This window comes from Nycticebus coucang, chromosome 12 (assembly GCF_027406575.1).
Source record: "Nycticebus coucang isolate mNycCou1 chromosome 12, mNycCou1.pri, whole genome shotgun sequence".
Taxonomy (NCBI): domain Eukaryota; kingdom Metazoa; phylum Chordata; class Mammalia; order Primates; family Lorisidae; genus Nycticebus; species Nycticebus coucang.
The window spans coordinates 26,147,905-26,173,921 of NC_069791.1; the positions used below are offsets into that span (position 1 = coordinate 26,147,905).

Here is a 26,017-nt window from a genome sequence, read left to right on the forward strand (position 1 = left end):
GAAATTTACAGAATACCATTTAAGATCTGGCTGGCATGTTCAGATCATGTTAAATGGCTCTATAAATACAGGGAAAGACATGTCACTTTTAAATTTTTTAATTTACCAAATTTACAGATAATTTTTTTGTGGATTCTTTATTGGATTTTAATATAGTTTAATCAGTAGATGACATGTCCTTTAAATTGATCTTGATAGGTGAATGTTTTTGTGTGTTATTAAACAAAAAACCCTTTAACAGTGTAAATCATTTTTTTTTAAATCAATTTAGAAAAGAAGAACATTAGGAATGTCTTCAGGAAGTCCATTTTCATTACTTATATCTTTGATTTTTTAATGTCACAGTTGCTAAATTGTGTCTACCTTGCATTCATAGAACATTTTCTGTCAGTCTTTTGATAATATTGACACTCTAATCCTAGTCCATTTTACTGAAATATTTTATGAGCCACCAATAATTTGACTGTGTTGTCATTTCATAAGCTAAAACTTAGAATAACTAACCTCACTTTCAAAAACTTTTCTAGTTTTTTTATTACTTTCCCTGTGGCTTCTTTTTGAAACCACCACATTTCACTAGTGAGATGTAGTCCCTTAAATTGTTTCTGTTCACGTTCCAAGCCTGTTACATGGTCTAAATAGATTTTTATAATAACCAGACTCACTACTATTCTTGGAAGCTTTAGGATAAGGGCTAACAGGAGTAGCTTGCCTAATTTTAAAATCCCTCTAAAATCTCCCAGCTATTCCTGAATGCAGTGTTTCTGAGATAAGTTAAAACCAAGAGTTATTAAATTTTGACTGATTTACTTTCCATGAAAAAATACAACATATTTATATCCTTTCAACATTAGAGTCTAAATTTAAAGTAATAGTTATCAAGATGAATAAAATTCATTAATAGTTATTGAAACAGGAGAATTTTTCTGATACTAGTCAAATTAAATAGAGCAAACCTTGAAGTGGCATATTACATATACTTGGTGTTGTTCTTCTAAAGAACTTAAATTTTAGAAGTGAAGATAGGACAGTAATATAAAAGTTTTCCCTCAGAGTTTTGGTAGAAAATATGAGGATTGAATTTTTTATGTGACTTATCTATACCTTAAACTTGCAAATAATCAGTGCAAATAGAGAAGCAGGAGACTATAAAGGAAATGTTTGCTATATTTCTGTTATTCATGCTGTTGATTTTGAGTCCAAAGTCAGTGTCCTCACCTGTTGACGTCTGTATTCTTTCTCCTCATAATTCTAACTCTTCCACTGTAGGTCTGATGAAAGTGACTCCTCTCTGTCGGAGGTACCCAGGTACTTTCTTCCTATCTTTCCTGTGTTCTGGCATTTCATTGATGTTCTGAAGCGCCTTCCTAGAAATTCTAAGCAAGTCTAATTTTTGTTGCATGCATCACTTGTTTAAATCATGTAAATGCACTAATATTTTTAAACTTACTAATTTTAATACATTTTGTGATCATACCTCATATATAAAATAATGGTAAACTTTTTTTTTGTATAACAGCTTAAAATCGCAATATTTGTTTTCTGTCTATAGTATAAATCTTTTCTTTAAAAGAAATTAAGTTTTATGAATACTTACGTCAAGAAGATTTTTTTCCTTAATAATTATTTCCAGTGCCTCAAAGGGTATGAGGTGGATAAGGTCTTTTTTCTGGTTGGTTTAATAATTTTAAGTAAAAGGATTATATGAGAAAAGGTTGCTAGGGGAAAAAAGTTACACTATCTTGCTAAAAAAATAGAAAGAATAATAATATTCTTATTATTATCTCTAGTAAATAGAAAAAAATAATAATTTTTACTGATAGATACAGTTTTAAAAATAACAATGTTATATTTTTTCATGTTGGATATTTGGGGAGGCCCCTAATTTCTCTCTCTCTTTTTTTCTCTTTCATCCCCTCTCACCATTTCATTTTGTCTCCTCCCTCTTTGTGCTTGTTTCTCTTGTTTTATGGCCGTTTTTTGCTGATGAGCAGCAGATCCTCCAGAAGGTAGGCAGGGGGCGGGAAAGGAAATTAATCTCATGCACAGTATTACTTTACTGGTTTGCATGGAACAAAAATAAGTGTTTTTCCCCCTTCGGAGCAAGTCTGCTGTACAGATTTGCAATATTTAACCTTAACTTAAACTATTAATATTTTGAATAAATTAATTCTAACAGAGAAAGAAGTACTATGGATGTATGTTTCTAATACCTTTATTTTTCTATTATCTTTGGCTATCTATATAAAATATTAACCCTAATATTCAAAATACTCGAGCACATTATAAAGTATCTAATTAATAAAATACTATGTTTAATATTGAGATTATTTTTCTGCAGAAGCCTGAATAATTAAGGATGTTAAAATACATAAGAATGAAAAAGAGCCATCCTTCTGTCCCAGGAATAACCATGCCACACATAACTCGCTGGAGGCAAATACTTACTGAGTCCTTTTGTAATATTACAACTGTTGACATGATAGAATTGTATTTGATGTTATATCATCAGGGAACATTTAACAAATTCATAGGATAGAGCTGGTCTGAAGGAAAGAAATCCTTTGGAAACACAGTATTATATAACTGCTGTTTAGGTTTTTTTTCTTAGAATGATTTCTGTCATTAAACACACATCAAAAACAGCTCTTATATGATTAACATCAACTGTTTATTTATAGTCAGCTTTTTGGGATATACATACATATATATTTTCTCTTTGAGAAGTAACAGTAGCAGCCTACTCATTAGAAATTTACCGTTTCAATATTGGAAACCATATTTGTAAATTTGTTGGCTTTAGTTCATAGCTATGAATCTTAAATCAGTAAGACTTCAAAATGACAGATTGAGACTTTTTGGGGGGGTGGCTCCTATTTCAGTTTTAACCTCGTTAAATTGTTAGATTGCAAACAGTTACTGAGCATTAGTCTTAAGAATCTAATTTTTTTTCTTTTTTCTTTTCTTTTTTTTCTGAGATGGAATCTCTCTCTGTCACCTTGGGTAGAGTGCTGTGGTGCTTCAAACTCTTGGGCTTGAGCAATCCTTTTGCCTCAGCCTCCCCAGTAGCTGGTACTGCAGGTGGCCACCACATCACCTAAATAAATTTTTTTCTGTCTGTATTAAAGATGGGGGTCTCGCTTTGCTTAGGCTGGTCTCAAACTCCCATGCTCAAGCAATCCATATGCCTCAGGCTCCCAGAATGCTAGGATTATAGGCATGAGCCAAGGAAACTGGCCCAGAGAAAACAATTTCTAGTGATGAGAAATTCCTTTTGCTCTTGAAATTATGACATGACCATAAAAATAAAGGTTTTTTTTCCCAAGTCTAAATTTACCATCTTTAAATTCTGTTCATTTGTTTTTCATCAGCCTTCTTCATCTGTACTAGAATATCTCTTTGTGTACATATGACAGCCCTTTAAATATTTAGCCTTTTAAACTTTGCTATTGTATCTTCTCTCCAATGAATGTTCTTTTATTCCAATTTCATCCTCTCTTCCTTTTTTATATAATATAGTCCACAGACACTTCACTCTGCTTCTACTATTTGGAAAGGCTCGAGTTTTTAATGTTCTTAAAATGTGACGCTAGAACTATATGCCATTCCAAATGTGGTATAGATAGAATACAGCAGGTTCTTTCTTTATCTTGATTTATTTGCTTCTATTTAACAAATCATTAATCATATATAGAGAAACCACAAATTATTTCTCCATTCATCTTGTATTCAGTGAACACAGCCCTTTAGTTTTTTATTTTTATTTATTTGTAGTTTATTATTTATTTATTTTTTGAGACAAGGTCTCACTCAGTCACCCTGGGGTTGAGTGCTGTGGCATCACAGTTCACAGCAATCTCAAACTTTTGGGTTCAAGTGATCCTTCTGCCTCAGCCTCCTGAGTAGCTGGGGCTACAGGTAGCTGCCATGATGCCTGGCTGGTTCTTCTATTTTTTGTAGACTCGGGGGTTTTGCTTTACTCAGGCTGGTCTCAAGCTCTGGTGATCCACCTGCCTGGGCCTCCCAGAATGCTGCAATTTCAGATCCTCTTTAGATATTTAGATTTTGACTACTGTTAAGCCTCCACCCTACTTGTAGCATTCTTTTCTATCTTTGACTTAAATAAATGTTTAAATTTTATCCAGTTATGATGTTAGTGCTAAGCAGGTATATAACATAAGTGAATTTTGTTTCAGTGATTATTTCAGACAATAACATATAGTATTCATCTCTTTAATATGTCAATTTAGTAAGCATGCCATCTCTCTCTGTAGGACTAGATACTGAAGATAGTACAGACTGGCAGTGACATTGACTCTTTAACCGCCTATGGAGCTGCTTTACAACCACCATTCCATAGTTACCCACCTTGTCCACAAGGGCATCATTTGAAAATCTTATTGTATGGGCTTTATTGGAGTCAACATATGTATATTGTGCATATGACATACCCCTAATTTGCTGTCTACTAATCCTACAAGGAACTTTCCTCAGGAGATTTATGAGCCCCTGTTATCTCTTATTGATGAGCATTTATTTTTAAGTGTTTCTAAAATAATATTTGTCTAATACATTTTTTTCTATGAGACTCAATAAGAAGTTTTACCAATCTGTAGTTTCTGAAATCTGTTTTTTTTCCCTTCTTTTTGGAAAATCAGGTCTACATGTTTTTTTCCTTTTATCGATCTTTGTCATTTCGTAGAGTATTGCCAATGATTTTTGCCTCCACAAAAGCGTACACTAACAACACCTTATGACATAAGGATTTAAAAACAGAAGTACTTGAACTCATTGAATAAATCTGAAATAAATTTTCAGTCCTAACTGATCTTGGGGTCATGTTTCTTTTTAATCACTTCTGCCCCTTGCATCTTAAAGATGATTCTCTTTTATCCAGGTGATGGAAACACAGTTTTGCTCTATCCCTGTATCAGTCCTAGTATTATGACATTTGTCATATATAATGTACTATTTCATCATAACTGTTCTTCCCACTATGAGCAAAGATACATTTGATTGATATATTTATCATGACTCATTTTGTTATCTTTAGCCCTTCCAACACAATTATTTCGATTCAGATCCTATTTTAAACTTTTTAAGGATAGGGACAGTGTTTTGATAATGTTCACATTTCCACAGTGCATAGCCCAGTGGCATAAAACAGAAAAATTAATGAGAATGCTCCCTAAAGAGCTTCACTGTTATTTTAAATTCTCATTCTTTTTTTAATCTTCTTTGAAACTTTATTCTTTAAAGACTTTTTGATCTTTTTGAACTATTCACCCTTTAGAATATCTGTTCATATAATCATTCCTATCTGTTCTTCAATTTTTGAAATCTGGTTTCTTAGCATTTTAGGTGGCATATATGTTATGCATGAACTTTCTCTGGCATCAGCTTTTCTTTTTTGCAGTTTTTGCCCGGGGCTAGGTTTGAACCCACCACCTCCGGTATATGGGGTTGGCAGCCTACTCCTGGAGCCACTGGCGCTGTCCTACTTTTTTTTTTTCTTTTTGGATGAAACAATTGTACTCTAGCACAAGGTAGTCCTGCCTTCCAGTTATTTATCACCTCTGCTTTTTCCTTATGTATCAGAATTCTGTATGCTCAAACAACTCCCAGTATTACACTTTGAAAAAATGAAATTGTTACTAAGAAAGTCCAGATGTATTAGAGGCTTTGCTTTGCAGAATGCAGCTGCTTGGAGATGCCTAATTAGTCTGTGTGCTCCATCACTACCATCACTATTTCATACTTTCCCTCTATCCCATTGCTTAAAAAATAGGCAAGAGAGCAGTCTGGATGTTATTGCTAATTGTTTATAGAAACTTCTTAAAGTTGTACAAACTAGTGTCATGGTATTGAAGTGAATCTTGGTTTGTTTTTTTTTTCCCCCACCTCAGGGGCATAATCAACCCATTTCCTGCTTCAAAAGGAATCAGAGCGTCTCCCCTGCAGTGCGTTCACATAGCTGAAGGGCACACGAAAGCTGTGCTCTGTGTGGATTCTACGGATGATCTCCTCTTCACTGGATCAAAAGGTGCTAGTCATTATCCAATGCAGATGTTTGCAGGATTCTTTTTAGATGATTTACAGGCTCTAAAAAATGTCAAACTATTTTTAGACCAGGAAGACTCTGATAACATAGTTCTGCCCTTACATTATATAAAATTATTGCATAGTTGGGAAGAAAGTCAAACCAATGTTGATTTTTTTTTTTAATACAATGCTGATAGAATACATTTCCTTGCAGTATTTGGGACCTATTTGGGACCTATTCCTGATTTTGTAATGCAAGTTATATGATATCTATAAAAGGTCATTAAAATGTACAATGTGGTGAAAAGAATAATAAGATGGGTAGGAAACCACCATTTCTTGAACACTAGGTATGTAGTGTTACTATTATCAGGGCTATGCTAGACACTATACTAATATATCTCATTTAATTCTCGCAATAACTCGAATGAGGTACACGTTGCATCACCTTGAAACTTCGGTTTCAAGAGATTAAGTAATTTGACCAGGTAAATTTAGCTAGTGAGTGGGAGAACCAAGATAAAAATTTTAGGTCTACTTATCTCCCATCCTGTATTTTAACCCTGTTGATGCAAAGGCAAGTAAGTGGAACCCAACTATATATACTTTGAAGAATTATAGACTAGCAGTTTTGGGGTTTCAAAAGAAAAGAAATTATGCTCATCTGTGAGAAACAATGAAGACTTTGACAAGGAAGCATTTAGGATGAACCCTGTAGGATGTCTGGATACTGATAGGTAAGGATGGATAATCAAGATTACAGATGGTTGGACGGCGCCTGTGACTCAAGGAATAGGGCACCAGCCCCACATACTGGGGGCGGCGGGTTCAAGCCTGGCCCCCAGGCCAAAACTGCAAAAAGAAAAAAAAAAAGATTACAGATGATCAAGCAGAAGCATGGGAGTAAAAGTGGGGTTTGTTTGGAAACTAAGTCCAGTTGGAAAAGTAGAATATGTATGTAAAGGAAGTGGTAGACAGTGTAACTAGAGAGATAAAAAGAAAGCATGTACAGGAGTTTGTGGAACTAGTGAAAGTTTTTAGCATTTAGGGATATTCTAAGATTCACTTTAGTCAGCAAATATTTATTGCTTATTGTCTATAAGAGAAGTAGAAAACCTAGCTAAAACTTATGAATTGAAAATAATGGTAAGCAATTCCCCAATTAAAAAATATATGTTCTTTGAAAATGTGGGAAATGTCATATTTGTTTTTTAAGTGGCAGTGTCTCACTCTCTGGCCCAGGCTACAGTAATCATAGCTCCCCTCACCACAGCCTCCAACTCCTGACCTCAAGAGGTCCTCCTACCTGAGCCTCCCAAGCAGCTAGGAATACAGGCATGTACTACCCTGGCCAAGTTTTAAAAAGTTTTTGTAGAAGTGGAGTCTAGCTGTGTTGCCCAAGGTAGTCTTGAAGTCGTGGCCTCAAAATACTTTCCCACCTCAGCCTCCCAAAGTGCTGGGATTACAGGTGTCAACCACCAGGCCTGGCCTGAAAATGTCCTACTTTTCTAATGATTAAATTAAATGACTACCTCTAGGAAAATGAGATATTCAACGTGTCAGAAAAACAAAATAGAATAGTTTTGTGGTTATGTTTTTGGGTCAAAAATAAAAATAAAATCCATTGATCATTGACCCGTGGAAGAGGACAATGTGTGTATGTTTATGAGTGTGGAAAGTGTTGTGAGGAGGTGGGAGTGTGACCAAGGCAGAATGTTTTGAAGAAGAAGAAAAAATATTTACATAATTTTTATTGTTAAGAGAACATAAAGTAGTTCATTTTAATTGTATTTCCTCTCTTTTTTGCATTTGTTTTAGATCGTACTTGTAAAGTATGGAATCTGGTGACTGGACAGGAGATAATGTCACTGGGGGGTCATCCCAACAACGTTGTATCTGTAAAATACTGCAATTATACCAGTTTGGTCTTCACTGTATCTACATCTTATATTAAGGTGTGGGATATCAGAGATTCAGCAAAGTGCATTCGAACACTGACGTAAGTAACTTAAACGACACGAGTGAATAGCTCTGTCTATTTTCATTTTTACAAAATGTAAGAAAAGATAGGACCATAAATTTGTTTTAAACTTTTTCTACCTGTCTGCTCTCCAGAGGGTTGTAAAATGTTCACTGCAAAAGCACAGATAAGAAGGGAGTGAAAAAAAAAAACAACTATTGCTAACTGGGCACGGTGGCTCACACCTATGCTCAGAGCACTTGGGAGGCCAAGGCAGATGGATTGCCTGAGATCACATGTTCAAGACCAGCCTGAGCCAAAGCAAGTCCTGTCTCTAAAAATACCCAGGCATTGTAGTGAGTGACTATAGTCCCACCTACTTGGGAGGCTGAAGCAGGAGAATCGCTTGAGCCCAAGAGTTTGATGTTGCTGTGATCTATGACACCACGGCACTCCACCAGGGTGACAAAGTGAGACTTTGTCTCAAAAAAAAAAAAAAAAAAAACTAGCGACAAAATAAGATGATAAAATGTAAGTTTGCTATTGCTATTAAATAGGAAGAGATAAACTATATTTGATTTGTGACTAAGTACACATTTCATGTGTTCACCCTCCCAAATATGAAGGTATTACATTTTTTGTAGTATTTATTATTTGATGGAATTAAATAATTCATCTTACTTGTTTGAAATGACTACCACTCCTTAGAAATGGCTGAAATTACACTTGTAGGCAGTGAAGGAGGACTTACAACCTTTAATTAACAGGTATTGAATACCTGAGAGGGTTTTATAGAACTGAGATGGCTCTGGTGTTATCACAAATTTCATAACTGCGGGTTATCGAAAAATTGGAGAATGAATTAGCTTTTTTGTCTGTTATCATCTATATCTTTTAAAAACATAGAACAAATAATGATTATTTTTGCTGTGAGATGGATGAGCTATTTTACGTAAACAAAATTGAGGTGAATTCTATAATCATTTAAATGAGAGAAGAAAGCGTAGGAAAGGTTAAGTTTTAGTAATTTGTAGAGTAGGGACAGTAGAGATTATTAATTTTTATGTGCTGATTTTTAATTTGAGAACTAATGGTAATGTATCCCTGTATCTCAATGGAAATTTTGTAGAAAAAGAACACTATATTGTAAGTTAGACCTTTACCAGTTCAGTTGAATTATTAAAGTCAAATTGGAAAAAATTTTTTATAAGTTAGTATTTTAGAGGGTAGCTGAGAAAATTTTTCAAATGAAAAGAATTATCATCTATAATTTATCTGAAGAAATAGAAATAAGCTGTATGTAAGTCTATAGCACATGGGTATATAGTCTATAGTAAATGGGTTAAAGTAAACAAAAACTGCAAATAATTAAAAAGGTCCCCAATGTCTTTAATCCAAAAAGGCAATTCTGTTATACTAGGAATATTGATGGGACTGGCCGGGGGGGGGGGGGGCTTCTGGAAGCTGTAGGAAAATGAATTAACTTTCGTGGCACTGTATCGTTTATTGACTTCCTTTTTTTTTTTGGACACCTAATTTTTTCTGAATGATGCTTTAGTCATCCCTAACTCATAGCCTGGAATTTTAATATTATAATAGACATACAAATCAAGGAACCATCTCATCTTGTTTTCTTCACTTGTTTACTTATTCGCTGAACATTTATTTGTACGTGCCAACTCTGTGTTAGTTGTGTGAGGCACTGTGTGAACGGTGGCAGAAGGACATGGTTCTTGTTGCCTACAGCTACTTTCCTAGGAATTCAAGGAACTCTAAGCTGAACAAGTCCAGAAATGTGATGTTTTTTGCCTTGTTTTGTATATGTTAAGGTCTTCAGGCCAAGTTACTCTTGGGGATGCTTGTTCTGCAAGTACCAGCCGGACAGTTGCTATTCCTTCTGGAGAGAACCAGATCAACCAAATTGCCCTGAACCCAACTGGCACTTTCCTGTACGCAGCTTCTGGAAATGCTGTCAGAATGTGGGATCTTAAAAGGTAGAATTTTTAAGTAAATATACCTCTTCCATATGGCAAATACCAACCTCAGACATTAGTAACATATTAGAGCATGTGAAATCTGATTTAGTTATTTTAGAGGGTAGCTGATAAAATGGTTCAAATGAAAAAAAATTATAACTCCAGAAGTTAATGTAAAACCATAGTCTTTTCTGTTCAGCACAACACCCCTAAATATCTCTTATGTCTCCATTAACAAACTCACAATTTTCTCTTTTCTTTATTTCCATTGCTGGAGGGTAAAAGTATATACAGGAAAACTGAAATGAATGCTATACTCTCTTAGTATTTGTTTACAAATTGTGTTGCTTGCTAGGATGAGGCCATGACTCTCACCCTGGTTTCAGCAGTATCTTTAAAGAATTATTTTTGTGGTAACATTATTTAAGCATCTTACATCTCAATATTTATAGTTATAAAGTTAATGTAATAACTTTGGGCATAAATCCTCACTTTTTTGTGAATATAAAATAAAATATACCTAAACTATGAAGTATTAAGAAGATAAAATGGAAAAAGACAATAAAATGTGAGGCATTGCATCATTATATGATTTTTATTTGCCATGAAGTATGACCTTTCATCCTTGAGTTGAGTCTTTATTATAGCTTCTTCTCTAGTTCTTAAAATTTTGGCAGCAAGGAAACATTCATTTATTGCTTAATAAGTATTTATTCAATACCAATGATGTCAGGCATTGCACCAACAATGTGGTAGGAACTGGGAATGAAGACTGAGTAAGACAAATATGGTATCTACCCTCATAGAGCCCCTCTTACAATGGAGGATAAAGGCCATTGAACACTGTTGTAAGGTTTCCAATGCAGGCAATATGGGGTGCCTCGTATACCGAAGGATTTTATCATTGGTAAATCAAATGGGTATTTATTTGAAAAATTAGTGTTATAATTTGTAACATTTCAAACATGTTAGAGAATGAGAACGTATCACAAACATAAATTACAAAGAGTTGACAGAGAGAGAGAACAAAACCATAGTCCTGAATACCATATTCAAAATGAAATGTAGAAAATTAAAAATAGTGCTTGTTTAACAAAGTTAGAAAATGGGAGGATTTGGTTTATTTTTGAAGTTCTTGACTTGTGGTAGGAACAAAATGGGGGAAGACAATCAAAGTAATGGTAAGGCAGGCAAGATACCAGCTTTTGAAAATCTTTATACTTGGCTCTGTGCCCATAGCACAGTGGTTACAGCGCCAGCCACATACACTGAGGCTGGGGGGATTTGAGCCCGGCTCAGGTCAGCTAAACAACAATAGTAAGTACAACAAAAAATAGCCAGGTGTTGTGGCGGGCGCCTATAGTTCCAACTACTTGGGAGGCTGAGGCAAGAGAATTGCCTAAGCCCGAGAGTTTGAGGTGGCTGTGAGCAGTGACACTATGGCACTGTACTGGGGCAACATAGTGAGACTGTCTCAAAAAAATAAGAAAATCTTTTCACTTTTTAATCTGCTAAAAAAATCTTTTGAAACCTTGTCAATTTCAGCTACATAATTAAATACAAATTTGTCTTAACAAAGTTACTTAAGAGAATAGTTTTTGAGAAACTGTGATACACAGTGGTTCTCAACCTTCCTAATGCCGCGGCCCTTTAATACAGTTCCTGTGGGTCATGACCCACAGGTTGAGAACCACTCTCTTAGAAGCTAAGTACATCTCTATATTCCAGCAGCTTGATTTGAGGTAGGACTGTGAAACAGAGGTTCATTGTTACCTTCTGACAATTGACATCACACATTTTTCAAGCAGCCGGATATCTGTCCTGGTCATTTTCATATCTTTATAGTAATCACTGAAATGTAATAAATGATGAAATGGTCCACCTATTTTCTGATGTACACACTGACACATATATGTGTGTGCACAGGTATAAGTGTAATATATGTGCTATCATGTGTATATATAATGTGTGTATGTGTATTTGTGAAAATATATGTTGTGTGTGTAATAAAAATAATCTTACCTTCTTGGCATTGTTACTGATTTTGAGGTTATTATCAGTGACACAGTTGCTTTATTCATATTTCAAATTGGGCCCAATAGCATCAGTTCTGTGTCTATCATGTTTAGACATTTAACATATTAAGATTTATGTGGCCTTAGGTTAGTGTTAAAATTTGCCCTTTTGTTTTTTTGCTGTTTTTTGTTTACTACCTAAATTACATTAGTCAGCTTTGGAATAACTTAGGACTCTCCTTGTTTGCATCATAGAATACTTTTAGCAATGTTTTGCCTCTAATTTGAACAGAGTTCCATAGAGGTGAAGTTAAAATGGAAAAATCTGGCCACAATGGCCCATGTTTATAGTCTCAGCTACTTAGGAGACTGAAGTGGGAGGATCACTTGAGCCTGTTGTGTGTCATGATTGTGCCTATGAATAGTCACCACTCTCTAGCTTGGGCAACACAGCAAGACGCTGCCTTTAAAAAAAAAATGATGAAAGAAGTGAAAAAAATTAGTGAATACTTTATTAAAGAATGTGGATTATTTCTGTTGAGACGACTTAGTCCCATTATGCTTAAAAAATATTTTCTAGCCTGTAGTCCCAGCTACTTGGGAGGCTGAGGCAAGAGAATCGCTTAAGCCCAGGAGTTGGAGGTTGCTATGAGCTGTGTGATGCCATGGCACTCTGCCGAGGGCCATAAAGTTAGACTCTGTCTCTACAAAAAAAAATATATATATATATATATTTTCTAACAAAATGACTTTTCTTTCTTTGTAAAGGTTTCAGTCTACTGGAAAGTTAACAGGACACCTAGGCCCTGTTATGTGCCTTACGGTAGATCAGATTTCCAATGGACAAGATTTAATCATCACTGGCTCCAAGGATCATTACATCAAGGTATGTCTAGTAAAGTTTTTGAATTATGCTTGCCGATTAAGTGATAGATATGAAATATTTGGACTCAATCAGTTTTCTTTTTTTCTAGCATTTGCCCTTTTTTTCTAATCTTTTCCTCATACATAGTTCCTGATTTTATTATCTTATTATCCAGTCATGTATTCTTATTTTTCCATGGAAAATAGATTAGAAAGGATTTTAAAGATCTTTTAGCCCAGTCTTGCTAAAAGGTACATGTGTCTCATCAAATCTCTTTATTACTCTCTTTTATCCTGAGAATATTACGTTCTTCAGAGTTTTATAAAATTGGCAGATAAGGTGAGAAAAGATGCATTGTTTGATTCTAGAAATGTTATATTTGAGATGCTGACAGAGGACATTCACGTGCAGATCAGGAGCCATTAGAAATGCAAGTCCAGAAGTCAAGATAAGTTGTCACTAGAGATGTAGGTTTGGGAGCCATTCTAATAAGAGCAGATGTTCAAGGAGTTAAGAATTGATGAAACATCTAAGGGAGAGAAAAGTTGACTGACGACTCAGCTTTGAGGAGCACCCTTAAGTAGTAGGAATAAAAAGAGGATTCAGTAAGAGAGAATGGTAGGAAGAATGTAAGTACTCTTTCTAGAAACTGATTAAGAGATGAGAGATGGGTTAGTGACTTGAAATTAGAATGGTTGAGAGAAGAGAATTTATATTTAGGAGACTTAAACCTATTTATATGCTTTGGAAGTGGGGTTAGTGGAAAGGGAATGAGCAAAGAGAAGAGTGAAGTGATGGCAAATGATGAAGGTAGTGGGAGTTAGAATCTGATCATAGATGTGAACACCAGAAAGAAGGAAGTTCACTGTAGCCTCAAGAAAGAAGGGAAGGGTAAGACGGTGTTTGATGATAAAGACAAACTTTGGGAATGAAGGGAGGGTCCAAAAAGTTTATTTTTGATTATACTAACTTTTTGGGAAAGCACAAAGTATGTGCTAAGAGAGATGAGGGCAACTGAGGAAAGAGAATAAGTTTTGAACAGAAGCTTTGTGGAATTGGAGATGAACTCCTAGACTGCAGAGTTACCTAATGGTGATTAAATAACAATATATTGTTCATTTGAATTTCAACTGGATTGATACGTAGTCATGAAAAAATATGATTGCCTTTCTTAGAATCCTATAGATGTGTCAGCATAGGACGTTGCAAGCAAAAGTAATTTGAAATGGGGCTAAGGTTCATCTTCAGTGTCATTCATGCCTTGCCAGTTTAATTAACTTAGTAAAACATACAGAGCAACAAATACAAAGCAAAACAACAAATAACAACTGGTGTGCAGTGTGCCCCTACAGTCCCCGCTACTTGGGAGGCTGAGGCGGGAGCATCAGTTACGTCTAAGAGTTCAAGGCTATAATGTGCTATGATTATGCCTGTGAATAGTCATTGCACTCTAGCCTGGGCAATATAGCAAGACCCCAACTCAAGAAAAAAAACAATAAAAACACAGTCATTTCTGATTAACACACGTATGTATGTGTTTCTATGAATGCGCACATACAGGAATTTATTTGTATGTTAAATGGGACAACTACTTTCTTTCTGCTTTTTTTTTTTAGATGTTTGATGTAACTGAAGGAGCTCTTGGAACTGTGAGCCCCACTCACAATTTTGAACCTCCTCATTATGATGGCATAGAAGCATTAACCATTCAAGGAGATACCCTATTTAGTGGGTCCAGAGATAATGGAATCAAGAAATGGGACTTAGCCCAAAAAGATCTTTTGCAGGTAATGCAAAAACTCTTCATGGTATGGAGCAGGCATTTCAAAACCACTTAGTAGTTTGTGTAAGAACTTGAAAAACTTCTGTGTAGATTATTCTTTAGGGATATATTTATTAGGGCTTTCTCTTAAAGAATGGTCACTTGGTCACTTGCCACAGTCACTAATTGGGAGAAGGGAAACATTCAACATTTATTAATACTTGTTAGATAAGGACAGAATAGACACTGAAAAGAGCTGAACAATCTGGAATTGTCCCATGCATATGTTTGCTATATAAAATCAGCCTTGGAGTAAGGGTAGTTGAAATTTCCCATTTTGTTTTGTTTTGCTTTGTGAACACATTATAAAGGTATCATGTTTAGCTGAAGTCAAGAGTAATATAAATGGTTCTTCATCCACAAGAGCACTTTCATGCACCCAAGAGTGATGGTTCTCCTATACCCTACAGAGTGATAGTTGGGTTGAAGTGCAATGTCAATAAAGTCTAATATAGGTGTCTTTTTCTAATTCCTAGGGTAAACAGTTAGCAGACAAAATTGTTCTCAATTTCAAGCTTCTCCATATGTATGTACGAATATGTGTTTGCAACTTATTTTGGTGTGAAAATGTCAGTTTGGAAGGGTCCCTTAAGCTGCTCATTTCTCTTTTTCCCCCCTCAGCAAGTTCCAAATGCACATAAGGATTGGGTCTGTGCCCTGGGAGTGGTGCCAGGACACCCAGTTTTGCTCAGTGGCTGCAGAGGGGGCATTTTGAAACTCTGGAACATGGATACCTTTGTGCCGGTTGGAGAGATGAAGGGTCATGAGAGTCCTATCAATGCTATATGTGTTAATTCCACCCACATTTTTACTGCAGCTGAGTAAGTATTCTTATGTAATTTTTCTCTGTTGGTTGCTTGCATTCAGACTTAATAAACACTACATAAAAGCTGTAAAGATCTAGAAACATTATACATATGAAATCTTCTAATGTCTATTTTAAGATGTCTTATTTATATTTTCTGATGTATACAGTGGGCACTGAATGTAGGCTCCTCAGATTACCTGACAATACTGTTACCCCTGTATTAGCACTCTGCTTATTAAAGAAAGCCTGCTTGCCACATCTTTCCTTGGTGATTTTAATTTTAAAAAAATTATAGAAGACTAATTTCCTAAAGGCGTTTATTTTTAGAAATTTGCCATTCTTTGTATTTAAAACAAAACATTAAAAAAAAAAAATCTCCGTGTGCTTCTTCCTTCCTTTAAAGTGTTAAGTACACAAGAATCCCTCTGTGCATGCACTGGGCATTGTTCCAGACTGCTAGGAATTGGCAGTGAACAACCAGTCCAAACCCCAGTTTACAGTCTAATGAGAAGGAATGGAAAGTAACAAGTAGAGTGTATTAGATGGTGGTAGGTGCAATCGTGAAAAGTAAAGCAGGGAGAGAGAATGGGAGTTTCATGGTTAAGAAAATAGGGTAAAAACTTCACTGAGAAAGTGACATGTAAAAAAATGCTTGAAGGAGATGGAAAGATGTGATCATAAAAATGACAAAATATCTATGAAAGTAGTATGTATTTTGGAAAGGAAAGCTTATATATTATAATGTGAGATATTGGTGTCGTTCAAATAAAAATGTAATTTCTTATAAATATCTATCTTAACTATCTCCCTATTTTTTGGCACTAGTTATATTATTTATTTGAGCACTGCCTTGATTCAGTGTATCCCAAATGCATAAACACCTGATTTTATTTTGAAACCTCTGCTTTATTTCTGTTGTTTCTTATTTGTGCTGCTTCTGTTGAATCTCTCTTTTTGTTTAGATTCATTTTCTTTCATCTCTAAGCCAATCAAAGCCAATTACTTGGTTTTTCTAAGGTACTTATCTTTGATGCTTCACTGATGGTATTTATAAGATGCATTACCTTCTTAAAAGTCACCACTTTTGTTTATTTTCTTTGAGCATCACTGAGGCCTGGAGGTTCAGGTGTGATCTGATTATATTTACCTTCCTTTGATGATACGGTCTCATTTTTTTAAGACCTAAATTTTTCCTCAGTTTATTCAAGGTGCATCAGATGCAAATATATTTACTATATATTTTAAAAATCATAGGAAATTAGCAAATAAAATCAGAAGACCTATTTAAAAATTAATTCAACTGATTTGCTATCTAACAAACATTTATAAACGGGCATTATTGTAAGTGCTTTGTAGGCATTAACTCATTTAGTCCTCAAATAAGTCTAGTGATTTTCAACCCATGTGCCATGAGAGGATCTTAGGTATGTCACAGAAGTCTTAAAGATCTTTAGTTAAATTGTTTTCTAAAGATGTTCAAAGCACAGTAAGTATATTCTTTTTAAAAATCTTTTTCTTGATCAATATAATTTAAATGTGCCATGGAAGTTTAACTATAGGTTCAAGTGTGCTGTGAGATTTAAAAAAAAAAAAAAGTTGTGAAACACTGTTCTAGAAGATAAGTATTATTATTATTGTAACCTCTATTTTACAGGTGGGAAAACTGAGGCATTTTATTTATATAGCAATTTCATCATATCTGTTATTTCTGGATCTGGTATCATTGATTTATTTGTTTTCTTAATTACTGATCACTTTTTTTTCTGCTCCTTTTCATGTCAAGTTATACTATATTGGATGTTGGACATTATAATATTGTGTTTTCAGTATCTTGATTTTGTTGTATTTTGTATTCTTTTAAAGAGTGCTAGACTTTGCCGTGCAGTTGAATTATTCGTAGTTCAGCTTCATCTTTTTGAGGCTTGTTTTTAAACTTGATTAGCTATGTCTACAATGGTTTTTACTCTAGGGTTAGTTACCTCTTCTGCTAAGGTTTAACTCTTGGATTTCTACTGAATGTCCCGAGTGTTAAGTGATATTTCTCTAGTAGGCTTATCAGAAATGGAACATCTCTGGGAATTGTTCAATTTATTCCTCCCTGGTAGGTATTTTTTTCATCATATCTTACAGTCTCACTCTACTCACGTGCAACTTAGCATTCAGTCAAAGACTTTAGGAAGATCCTTTATAGATGAATAGATCTCTCCTCTTTCTATCTGGCCTTGGAAATTCCACTTACTGATGACTTTCCAGATGTTGTCTTCTTCATCACACCAGTGAGTCTGTGGTTCTCTGGTTGGGTTCCCCCTGCCTGTGCTATACTGTGAAAAATGCTTCCAGGTACAAAGCCAGGACCCTCACTGAGTTTGTTTTGTTCCCCTTTTCTCAGGGATCACAGTGCTGCACTGCATGTTGCTTACTGTTTGAAAATAGATGTTCCATACATTTTGTCAAGTTTTCTCCTTTTTTCTTTTGGAGACAAGAGTCTCACTCTTACCCAGGCCAGAATGCCATGGCATCAGCCTAGCTCACAGCAACCTCGAACTCCTGGGTTCAAGTGATCCTCCTGCCTCAGCCTCCCGAGGATCTACAGCTGCCATCCAAGACACCTAACAAAGTCTCATTCTTGCTCAGGCTAGTCTTCAACCCCTGAGCTCAGGCAATTCTCCCACCTTCTTGAGTGCTAGGAATACAGGTGTGAGCCATTGCACCTGGCCAAGTTTTCTCTTTGTTAACAGTAGGAGGGTTAACCTGATATGAGTTCCTCTGTTGTGGCTAGTAGAGGAGATTCAATCTGCTCACGCTTAATGTATTCAAGACTGAACTGATCTTCCTAAGAAACCTGCTCATCGCACAACCTTCTCCATTACAGCTGATGGCTTCTCTCTTTTCTGTACTCAGGCCAGACCATTTCATTCCTCCTTTTTTCTTCTACACTCCCTATCTAGTTCATCAAAGGTAGTTGGTTCTACCTTTAAATTATATCTAGAATTGGACCCCCTTCTTGCCACATCATCTGTTACCTCATTAGACCCTCTACTTTTGGATTACTAAGCAAAGCCTTCTAAACCAAGTATCTGGCCCATATATAGTCTATTCTCAATGCAGAAGCAAGAACAATCCTTTAAAAACATAAGTTGGATCATATTCCTTCTCTGTGTGAAACCTTGCAGTGGTTCCCCAGGGCTGTTAGGGCTGAGGCCATACTTGACTTTTTGAACATCTGTTACCTCCCTAGCCTTACGGGTGGTCTGTCCCTTCTGTTGCAACTGCAATAACCTCTTTGCTGGTTCTTGAAAATACTAGGCTCTCCCCTGCCTTAGGGCATTTGCCAAGCTGCTACCTTTGCCTGGGAATGTTTTGCTGTCAGAGATCCTGACCTACCTCCAAATCTTTCATTCTCTGTAAGAGTACCCTGGCCATTTTATTCAAGATTATAATCTTTCCTGTTACCTACTGCCCCCTGCCAGGCCCTACTTCTAAGATACTTGATAGTGTAATCATTTATTATGGGTTATTGTCTGTCTCTTTTTGCTAGAATATATAGTCTACAATGGTTTGGGAGTTTTTGTTTTTGTTATTGTTGAGACACAGTCTCATTATGTCGCCCTTGGTAGAGTGCTGTGGCATCACAGCTCACAGCAGCCTCAAACTCTTGGTCTTAAGCAAGTCTCTTGCCTCAGCCTCCCAAGTAGCTGGTACTACAGGCATGTGCCACAGCGCCTGGCTATTTTTTTGTTGTAGTTGTCATTGTTGTTTAGCTGGCCTGGGCCGGCCAGCCTCCGTGTATGTGGCTGGCGCTGTAACCACTGTGCTACTGGCGCTAAGCCTGGTTTGTGTTTTTTAATCTTATTTTTTTTACTGAGTTCTTTTATTATTATTATTATTATTATTATTATTATTATTATATCATAGCTGTGTACATTAATGCGATCATGGGGCACCATACACTGGTTTTATATACCATTTGACATATTTTCATCACACTGGTTAACATAGCCTTCCTGGCATTTTCTTAGTTATTGTGTTAAGATATTTATATTCTACACTAAGTTTCACATGTACCCTTGTAAGATGCACCGTAGGTGTAATCCCACCAATCACCCTCCCTCCGCCCATCCTCACCCCCTCCCCTCCCTCTCCCCCTTCCCCATATTCTTAGGTTATAACTGGGTTATAGCTTTCATATGAAAGCCATAAATTAGTTTCATAGTAGGGCTGAGTACATTGGATACTTTTTCTTCCATTCTTGAGATACTTTACTAAGAAGAATATGTTCCAGCTCCATCCATGTAAACATGAAAGAGGTAAAGTCTCCATCTTTCTTTAAGGCTGCATAATATTCCATGGTGTACATATACCACAATTTATTAATCCATTCATGGATCGATGGGCACTTGGGCTTTTTCCATGACTTAGCAATTATGAATTGGGCTGCAATAAACATTCTGGTACAAATATCTTTGTTATAATATGATTTTTGGTCTTCTGGGTATATACCTAGTGGAGGAATTATAGGATTGAATGGCAGATCTATCTATCTATTTATTTATTTATTGCAGTTTCAGGCCGGGTTTGAACCCGGCACCTCCGGCATATGGGGCTGGCGCCCTACTCCTTTGAGCCACAGGTGCCACCCAGCAAATCTATTTTTAGATCTCTAAGTGTTCTCCAAACATCTTTCGAAAATTGAGAACAGTGCCTGGCACATAGCAAGTTAGCAAGTTCTCAACAAACATTTGTTGAGTAAATAGTTGAATGAATAAATGGAATGGTTGAATGGGCAGATAAATTAACATATTCCATTGCTGTTAATGTGTGTGTGTTGTGTGGGAAGGTGAGAAGGATAACTGATTAAAATCTAGAAAGCCTGGATTCTAGTAAGCTCTGCCTTTCCCTGTGTAACAGTGGCACACCTCTAAACTCTTAATTTTCCTTGGAATGGAATACATAACCTCTGAGGGTATATTAACTATAAAATTCTATAGAAACTCTTCTTTTCCTTTGACTTTCGGTTCATCAGGAAATTGGAAAAAGAAACATTTCCTTTAAGCCATGAGAGGCATGTTAAGAAATGTCACTGTCGAGGAGCTAGTTCTGGTATCTAGCTAACTGCTGGATGAAAAGAAACAAAGCATTTTCTCAGAAATGCTTTTCTTGTAAATTTAAATTTTACTTTAATTGGCAAATAACAATTATGAATGTCAAAAGCACTTTTTAATCTATGTTCTGTGCTGGGCGGAGGATTAGTCCACTCTCAATAGCTTTTTCTATGTGTCGATTTGCTGATACATGCAAAAATAATGCTTCATGACTTTGCCAGATTCACCAACCCTGCCCCAGTCTCACTATAACCTTCAGGGTATTGTGCCCGAAGACCTCTGACCCTCTGTCATTTCACTTACTGTTTTTTGAAATGATGAGCACAGATCCAGTGTTTAGAGAGGCAGGGTTCTGGAGCAAGTTTGCCTGGATTCAAACCTCAACTCTATCACTTTCTTTGCTGTCTGGGCCTCAGTTTACTCAGCAATAAAAAAGGGATTGTAGTAGTACCTATCTCTAATGGTAGTTACAGGGGATTAAATGTGTTAATGTATGAAAAGAGCACAGAGAAGCAAGCCTGGCACATAGTAAGCCATTGATGATATGAGTTATTATCATTATTACTATTATGATACATGTTTGCTATACTGATAAGACAATGTATATTTTTACTTGCATTTATTAAAGGCCTATTTAGAAAATCTTTCCATGATAAATAATTCTAAGAGCTTTTTCTTAATTTCTCTGTCCCTGTTCCTACGTTCATTTTAAATTTATTGTTTTGTAGTGATCGAACTGTGAGAATTTGGAAGGCTCGCAATTTGCAAGATGGTCAAATCTCTGATATGGGCGATCTGGGGGAAGAAATTGCCAGTAATTAAATGTCAATGAAGATAAGTTATAAATTGAATACTGTGATAATACTTGATATGTTCTTTATGGAAAATGTTGTACTGCATTTATTAGGCAAAAACTTATGAATTGGATTAACTGGAAAATATATCTGAGTCCACCTGCTGAATATAAATGGTGTTGTAATAAAATTGTGTGCTATCTTATGTGCTAACTTTAATGTCTATCAATACATATATATCCTATAATTGATAAATTGCTTTATTCGCACTTTTATTGTGGCTGGATTTTTGCACCTAAATATAAAAAAAAAAACTTCAAATTATTTGAATTATAAGATGTCTGCTTGTGTGACAGTCAGAAAATACATTTGGAATACAATGCAACTCACTGTTAAATCATTCATATAGTCTATTCAAGTGATTTTTATATTTAAACATATTGGGAATGTTAGTTGAATTGTGGTCTACTTGTCTGGTATTTATATCAGTCTATAGTGATTTCCCAAGTTTCAAAGCTCTTCTAATATAATGGCAAGAAAAGAAGACATGAAAATATTAATGAGTTTTCATAAAGTGGAATTGACTTAATCTACTAACAAAGAAGGTTAAACAGTCTGTGTTAAATGTTGGCATTTACTTGTATTGACCAAAGTTTTGCAGCTGTGCTATATTCTATGCTCAGGACTAAAACATGGTTAAATTGTTCTTTTATTAGTGCTGTGCATATATTCTGTGATTGCAAACACTGTTGATGTCCTAACAGAAATATATTTCGATCTATTTTCCTATGGAGTTGTTTCTATTATCACCATTTAATTTCTTTTTTATTTAATTGTAGTGTTTCCTTTCATTTTATCTAATTTTTTTATATGCTGCTAAATATATTTTAAATACACTATGTTTGCAAATCTAGGTAGCTAGGATGAGAACTATTATCATCTGTGGTGGGAAAAGTTGTGTAAATAGGTAGATTGTATAGAGAGACTATCTTGTATTGTGCCTGTATGAATTTTTAAATGCTGTAGATTGAATTTTGCAAAAAGGATGTATGATATTTCTGTCTGCTCAGAATATTAATTTGTAAATTCTGCAAATTTAATGTTTATTTAGATGGTATAACATTTGAAATTATTGTCTTTTGTGATTATTTTCCCCTGAAAATACTTGCTTGTAAATGAACGCTTAGCTAGGGCTTAAATAAACATGTTGGTATGAATTATTTTTATTTTATTGTTCCTTTTCTAAATGTAAGAAAATGGTGAGCAGGTAGAGAGGGTTTGAAGGGTGCCTCTGGGGTTCTAGCGATGTTACATTTTGTGACATGGGCCCTCAACATTCCCTTAGCATTCACTTTATATACACATGTTCAACTGTACATGTATTTCTCCATCCTCTTTTATATATATCTTCTGTGCTTCATAACAAAATATTTAAAAATAATTTTAAGGAAGGGAGTTTCATATGAAGACAAAAGTCAGCTACTTTGTAGCCTTGCCTCCTTCCCTGAAGGAGGGTGCTGTGCCAAGACCTGAGAAAGGCTGTCAGCACTGTTTTGAATTTTCAGTCTAGTTGCAGTGTTTCTTTTTGCAGGACTATTTCCCAATAATTCATTAATTGGACAATTAACTTATTCAGTAAATGTTTACTAAGTAAATGGGACCAGGTATTAGGGATGAAAAATAACAAGACTGAGCCGACACTTACTCTCTGGGTGGGGAGACATAATAAAACCAGCACATATATAACAGCTTGGTAAGTACTCAGAAAGGGAAAGTCCAGGGTGCCTTTAGAGACATCTAATCCTGACTTGGAATGACTTACAGGCCCTGAGCACTGTGTTAGTTTATGCAAAATACAAAGCTCAGTGTCTATTTTACCTCTTAAGTGCTAGAGGCTCTGCTAAGGTGGATCTGATTCTAGTAATCCAAGAACGTGTGTAAAAATGGCAGTCTTCTAAGAGAATTTACATTTTCAAAAATAACCTTAACCTTCAAAGATCCCAGATATGGGAAGGTTGAAATAATTCTTAAAACAGTCGCAATAAGTGGCGCCTGTACTCAGTGGGTAGGGCGCTGGCCACATACCCCAAGGCTGGCAAGTTCAAACCTGGTCCAGGCCAGCTAAAACATCGACAGCTGCAACAACAACAAAAAAAAATAGCTGGGCCCTGTGGCAGGTGGCTGTAGTCCCAGCTGCTTGGAGGCTGTGGCAAGAGAATCACTTAAGCCCAAGAGTTTGAAGTTGCTGTGAGCTGTGACGCTACAGGACTACCAAGGGCGACATACTGAGACTTTGTCTCAAAAAACAAACTAACAAATAAAACCAGTCCCAATAGTGCTCCTAAAGTTTAAAAATGGATTACTTTTTGCTGTGTATGAGATATATGCCATGTCCCCCCATAGGCACAGAATAGGCTTTCTTTTTTTTGGAGAGGTATGTTTCTTTTGAATCCAAGTCTTTGCAATGTAACTAAAGAGTGCTGACAAAGTTTTGCATATTAATTTAGCCATGCTGCACATGTCCACATTTATCTAATTCCCAGCTGATTTGGAGTATTTTATAAAATTTTAAATTGAAATCATCAGCATGTAACAAGTTGTTCCATGCTGCTATTTGTGCTCTTTTCCTCCGCATTGCCCATATCTTAATTCAAAATCATTTCAAATTCTCTTTTCAGTCTCAGAATAGGTTGTTCTCTTGTTTTTTTTTTTTCATTGGGGATTTAATTTCCAAACTGCTGTGTAGAATATGCTGGTAGTTGGGATTTTGTTATTTGCAAAATACAGATATAAAATGTACGGAGTGCTATATAGGAGCATTAGGACACAAAAGTAACTATTCCCTAGTTTCTTACCATAAGAAGATACTCAACCAGTTTTAAAAGGTAATAGCTGCCACGAATCTTTCCTTTTTTAAATGATGAAAATAATCATCATAGCTGATGATTACTGAGCATTTACTTCCCCTTTTGCTTGACAGTGCATCCTCTACAATGTAATTTAAAATGCTGTTGATGGTCAGAAGCACCCAATTTCAGGCATATTTGGTGTGAAAAAATGGTGTACTTCCATATTGTGGAGTTTTTTGCCAAACAATAAAATAGTGGCGAATGCCCACTACATCATATAGCACATAACGCAATTTCAAACCCCTTCTAATATGTTTTTAGATTTAGGAAGAGCAAAGACATTTCTCAGGCCTTATTTCCTTTGTGTCCCACATTTAACTTGGCTTCTACCAGAGATACAAATCCAGACAAGAGATGAGTGAGGAGGAAGCAGTGCTTCTGCAGCAGTGTTTTATTGGTAGCAATGACAGAGTTCCAGTGGCTGGATGCTGGCTGTGGGTACTGAGAGACCAGAGATAAGCGGACCTTTCTGTGGGGACCTAGCTGAGGTGGTGCTCAGAAAGTCAGAGGTGGGGGCAGAGTACCCTTCTTGCCCATCATTTTGACTGTGGTGGGGTTAGTAACAGGTTGACTAGTTCTGGAGGATAACCTAGCACCTGTTCTCTAGTCCTTCCAAAAATTTTGTAAGCACCAATTTCCCTATATTAAATCCCTTTCTGAGGCCGGTGGCTCATGCTTGTAATCCCAGCACTTTGGGAGGGCAGGTGGATTGCCTGGCTCAAGAGTTCAAGACCAGCCCAAGCTAAAGCGAGACCCCATCTTTACTAAAAATAGACATTGTGGTGGGCATAGCTACTTGAGAGTCCCAGCTACTTGAGAGGCTGAGGCAAGAGGATCATTTGAGCCCAGGAGTTTCAGGTTGCTGTGAACTATGATGTCACGGCAACCTACCCAGCATGACAAAGTGAGATTCTGTCTCAAAAAAATCCCTTTGTGTTTAAACCAACTACAGTTGTTTCTGTATTTTTAATCAAATTTAAAAAAATATTCTATTTCTTTTTATTTGTGACTTGTGTTTTAAGATATTTTTCCATTTTTTTTTTTAGGTGCAAATTCAGTTCTCAAAAACAACTATCGTCTTATTAATGTACGTCGTCATTTTTCATTGAAAATTGTTGGTTTCAACAATTTTTGGTTGCCTGGAATCTTTTTATGTTTGAATGGAATCTCTGTAAGTACTATTATTATTTATTAAAGGCATTTCTTTCTCCCTCTTATGGGGCAGTTCTATTTTCCAGAACCCACTCTAATTATTATTATTCTGCTTTATCTTCCTCCCTGTAGTTGCTAGGTTCCCTTTAGGTGTGGTATGCTATTATTTTTCTTGCCTACTTACGGTTCTGCTTACTCAGGGTAGTCAGGGAAAGTTGTTGGTGGGGGCACAGTCCAAAACTCTGACAGGCCCACTGTTGACAGCAAATCGTCAATCCTCTGTTGACGCACTGTGGGAGGGATCCCTCTGCTCTTTGCTGTCTACCAATCTGTGGGTGTTAGCCTTCTTGCAGAGGTGCTGCTGTCTCAAGGTTCTGCTGGGCTTGAAATGTTAGCACACTGTCCTAGCACAGAAGGTATTCAGAGGTGCTGCTCTTCCTTGCGGGCATCCACAGTTCTACTGTCTCTGACAACCCTGTTAGAAGGCTTTTTAAGCTTCTGGGCCTGTCTAGTGTTTTACTCAGGAAAGTTGGAGCAGAGACTATTAGAGATATATTTTCACGCTTGTGCAT

The 26,017-nt window shown here is 36.0% G+C and overlaps 1 protein-coding gene across 17 annotated transcripts in view; it reads left to right on the plus strand.

Moving 5' to 3' along the window:
* KIF21A (kinesin family member 21A) overlaps window positions 1–22,601 on the plus strand; it is a 143,484-nt gene extending 120,883 nt beyond the window's left edge. For 8 of the 17 annotated variants that reach the window (XM_053556086.1, XM_053556092.1, XM_053556083.1 and 5 more), the window contains 9 exons: window positions 1,270–1,308; window positions 1,995–2,009; window positions 5,907–6,043; window positions 7,861–8,041; window positions 9,832–9,996; window positions 12,762–12,879; window positions 14,475–14,645; window positions 15,302–15,501; window positions 21,319–22,601. In XM_053556086.1, coding sequence (XP_053412061.1) covers window positions 1,270–1,308; window positions 1,995–2,009; window positions 5,907–6,043; window positions 7,861–8,041; window positions 9,832–9,996; window positions 12,762–12,879; window positions 14,475–14,645; window positions 15,302–15,501; window positions 21,319–21,412 — 1,120 coding nt within the window. In that variant the 3' untranslated portion in view covers window positions 21,413–22,601. The remainder of the gene's footprint in view (window positions 1–1,269; window positions 1,309–1,994; window positions 2,010–5,906; window positions 6,044–7,860; window positions 8,042–9,831; window positions 9,997–12,761; window positions 12,880–14,474; window positions 14,646–15,301; window positions 15,502–21,318) is intronic. The other 9 variants (XM_053556095.1, XM_053556090.1, XM_053556097.1 and 6 more) reach the window with 2 other exon arrangements.
* Window positions 22,602–26,017: the final 3,416 nt, after the last annotated feature.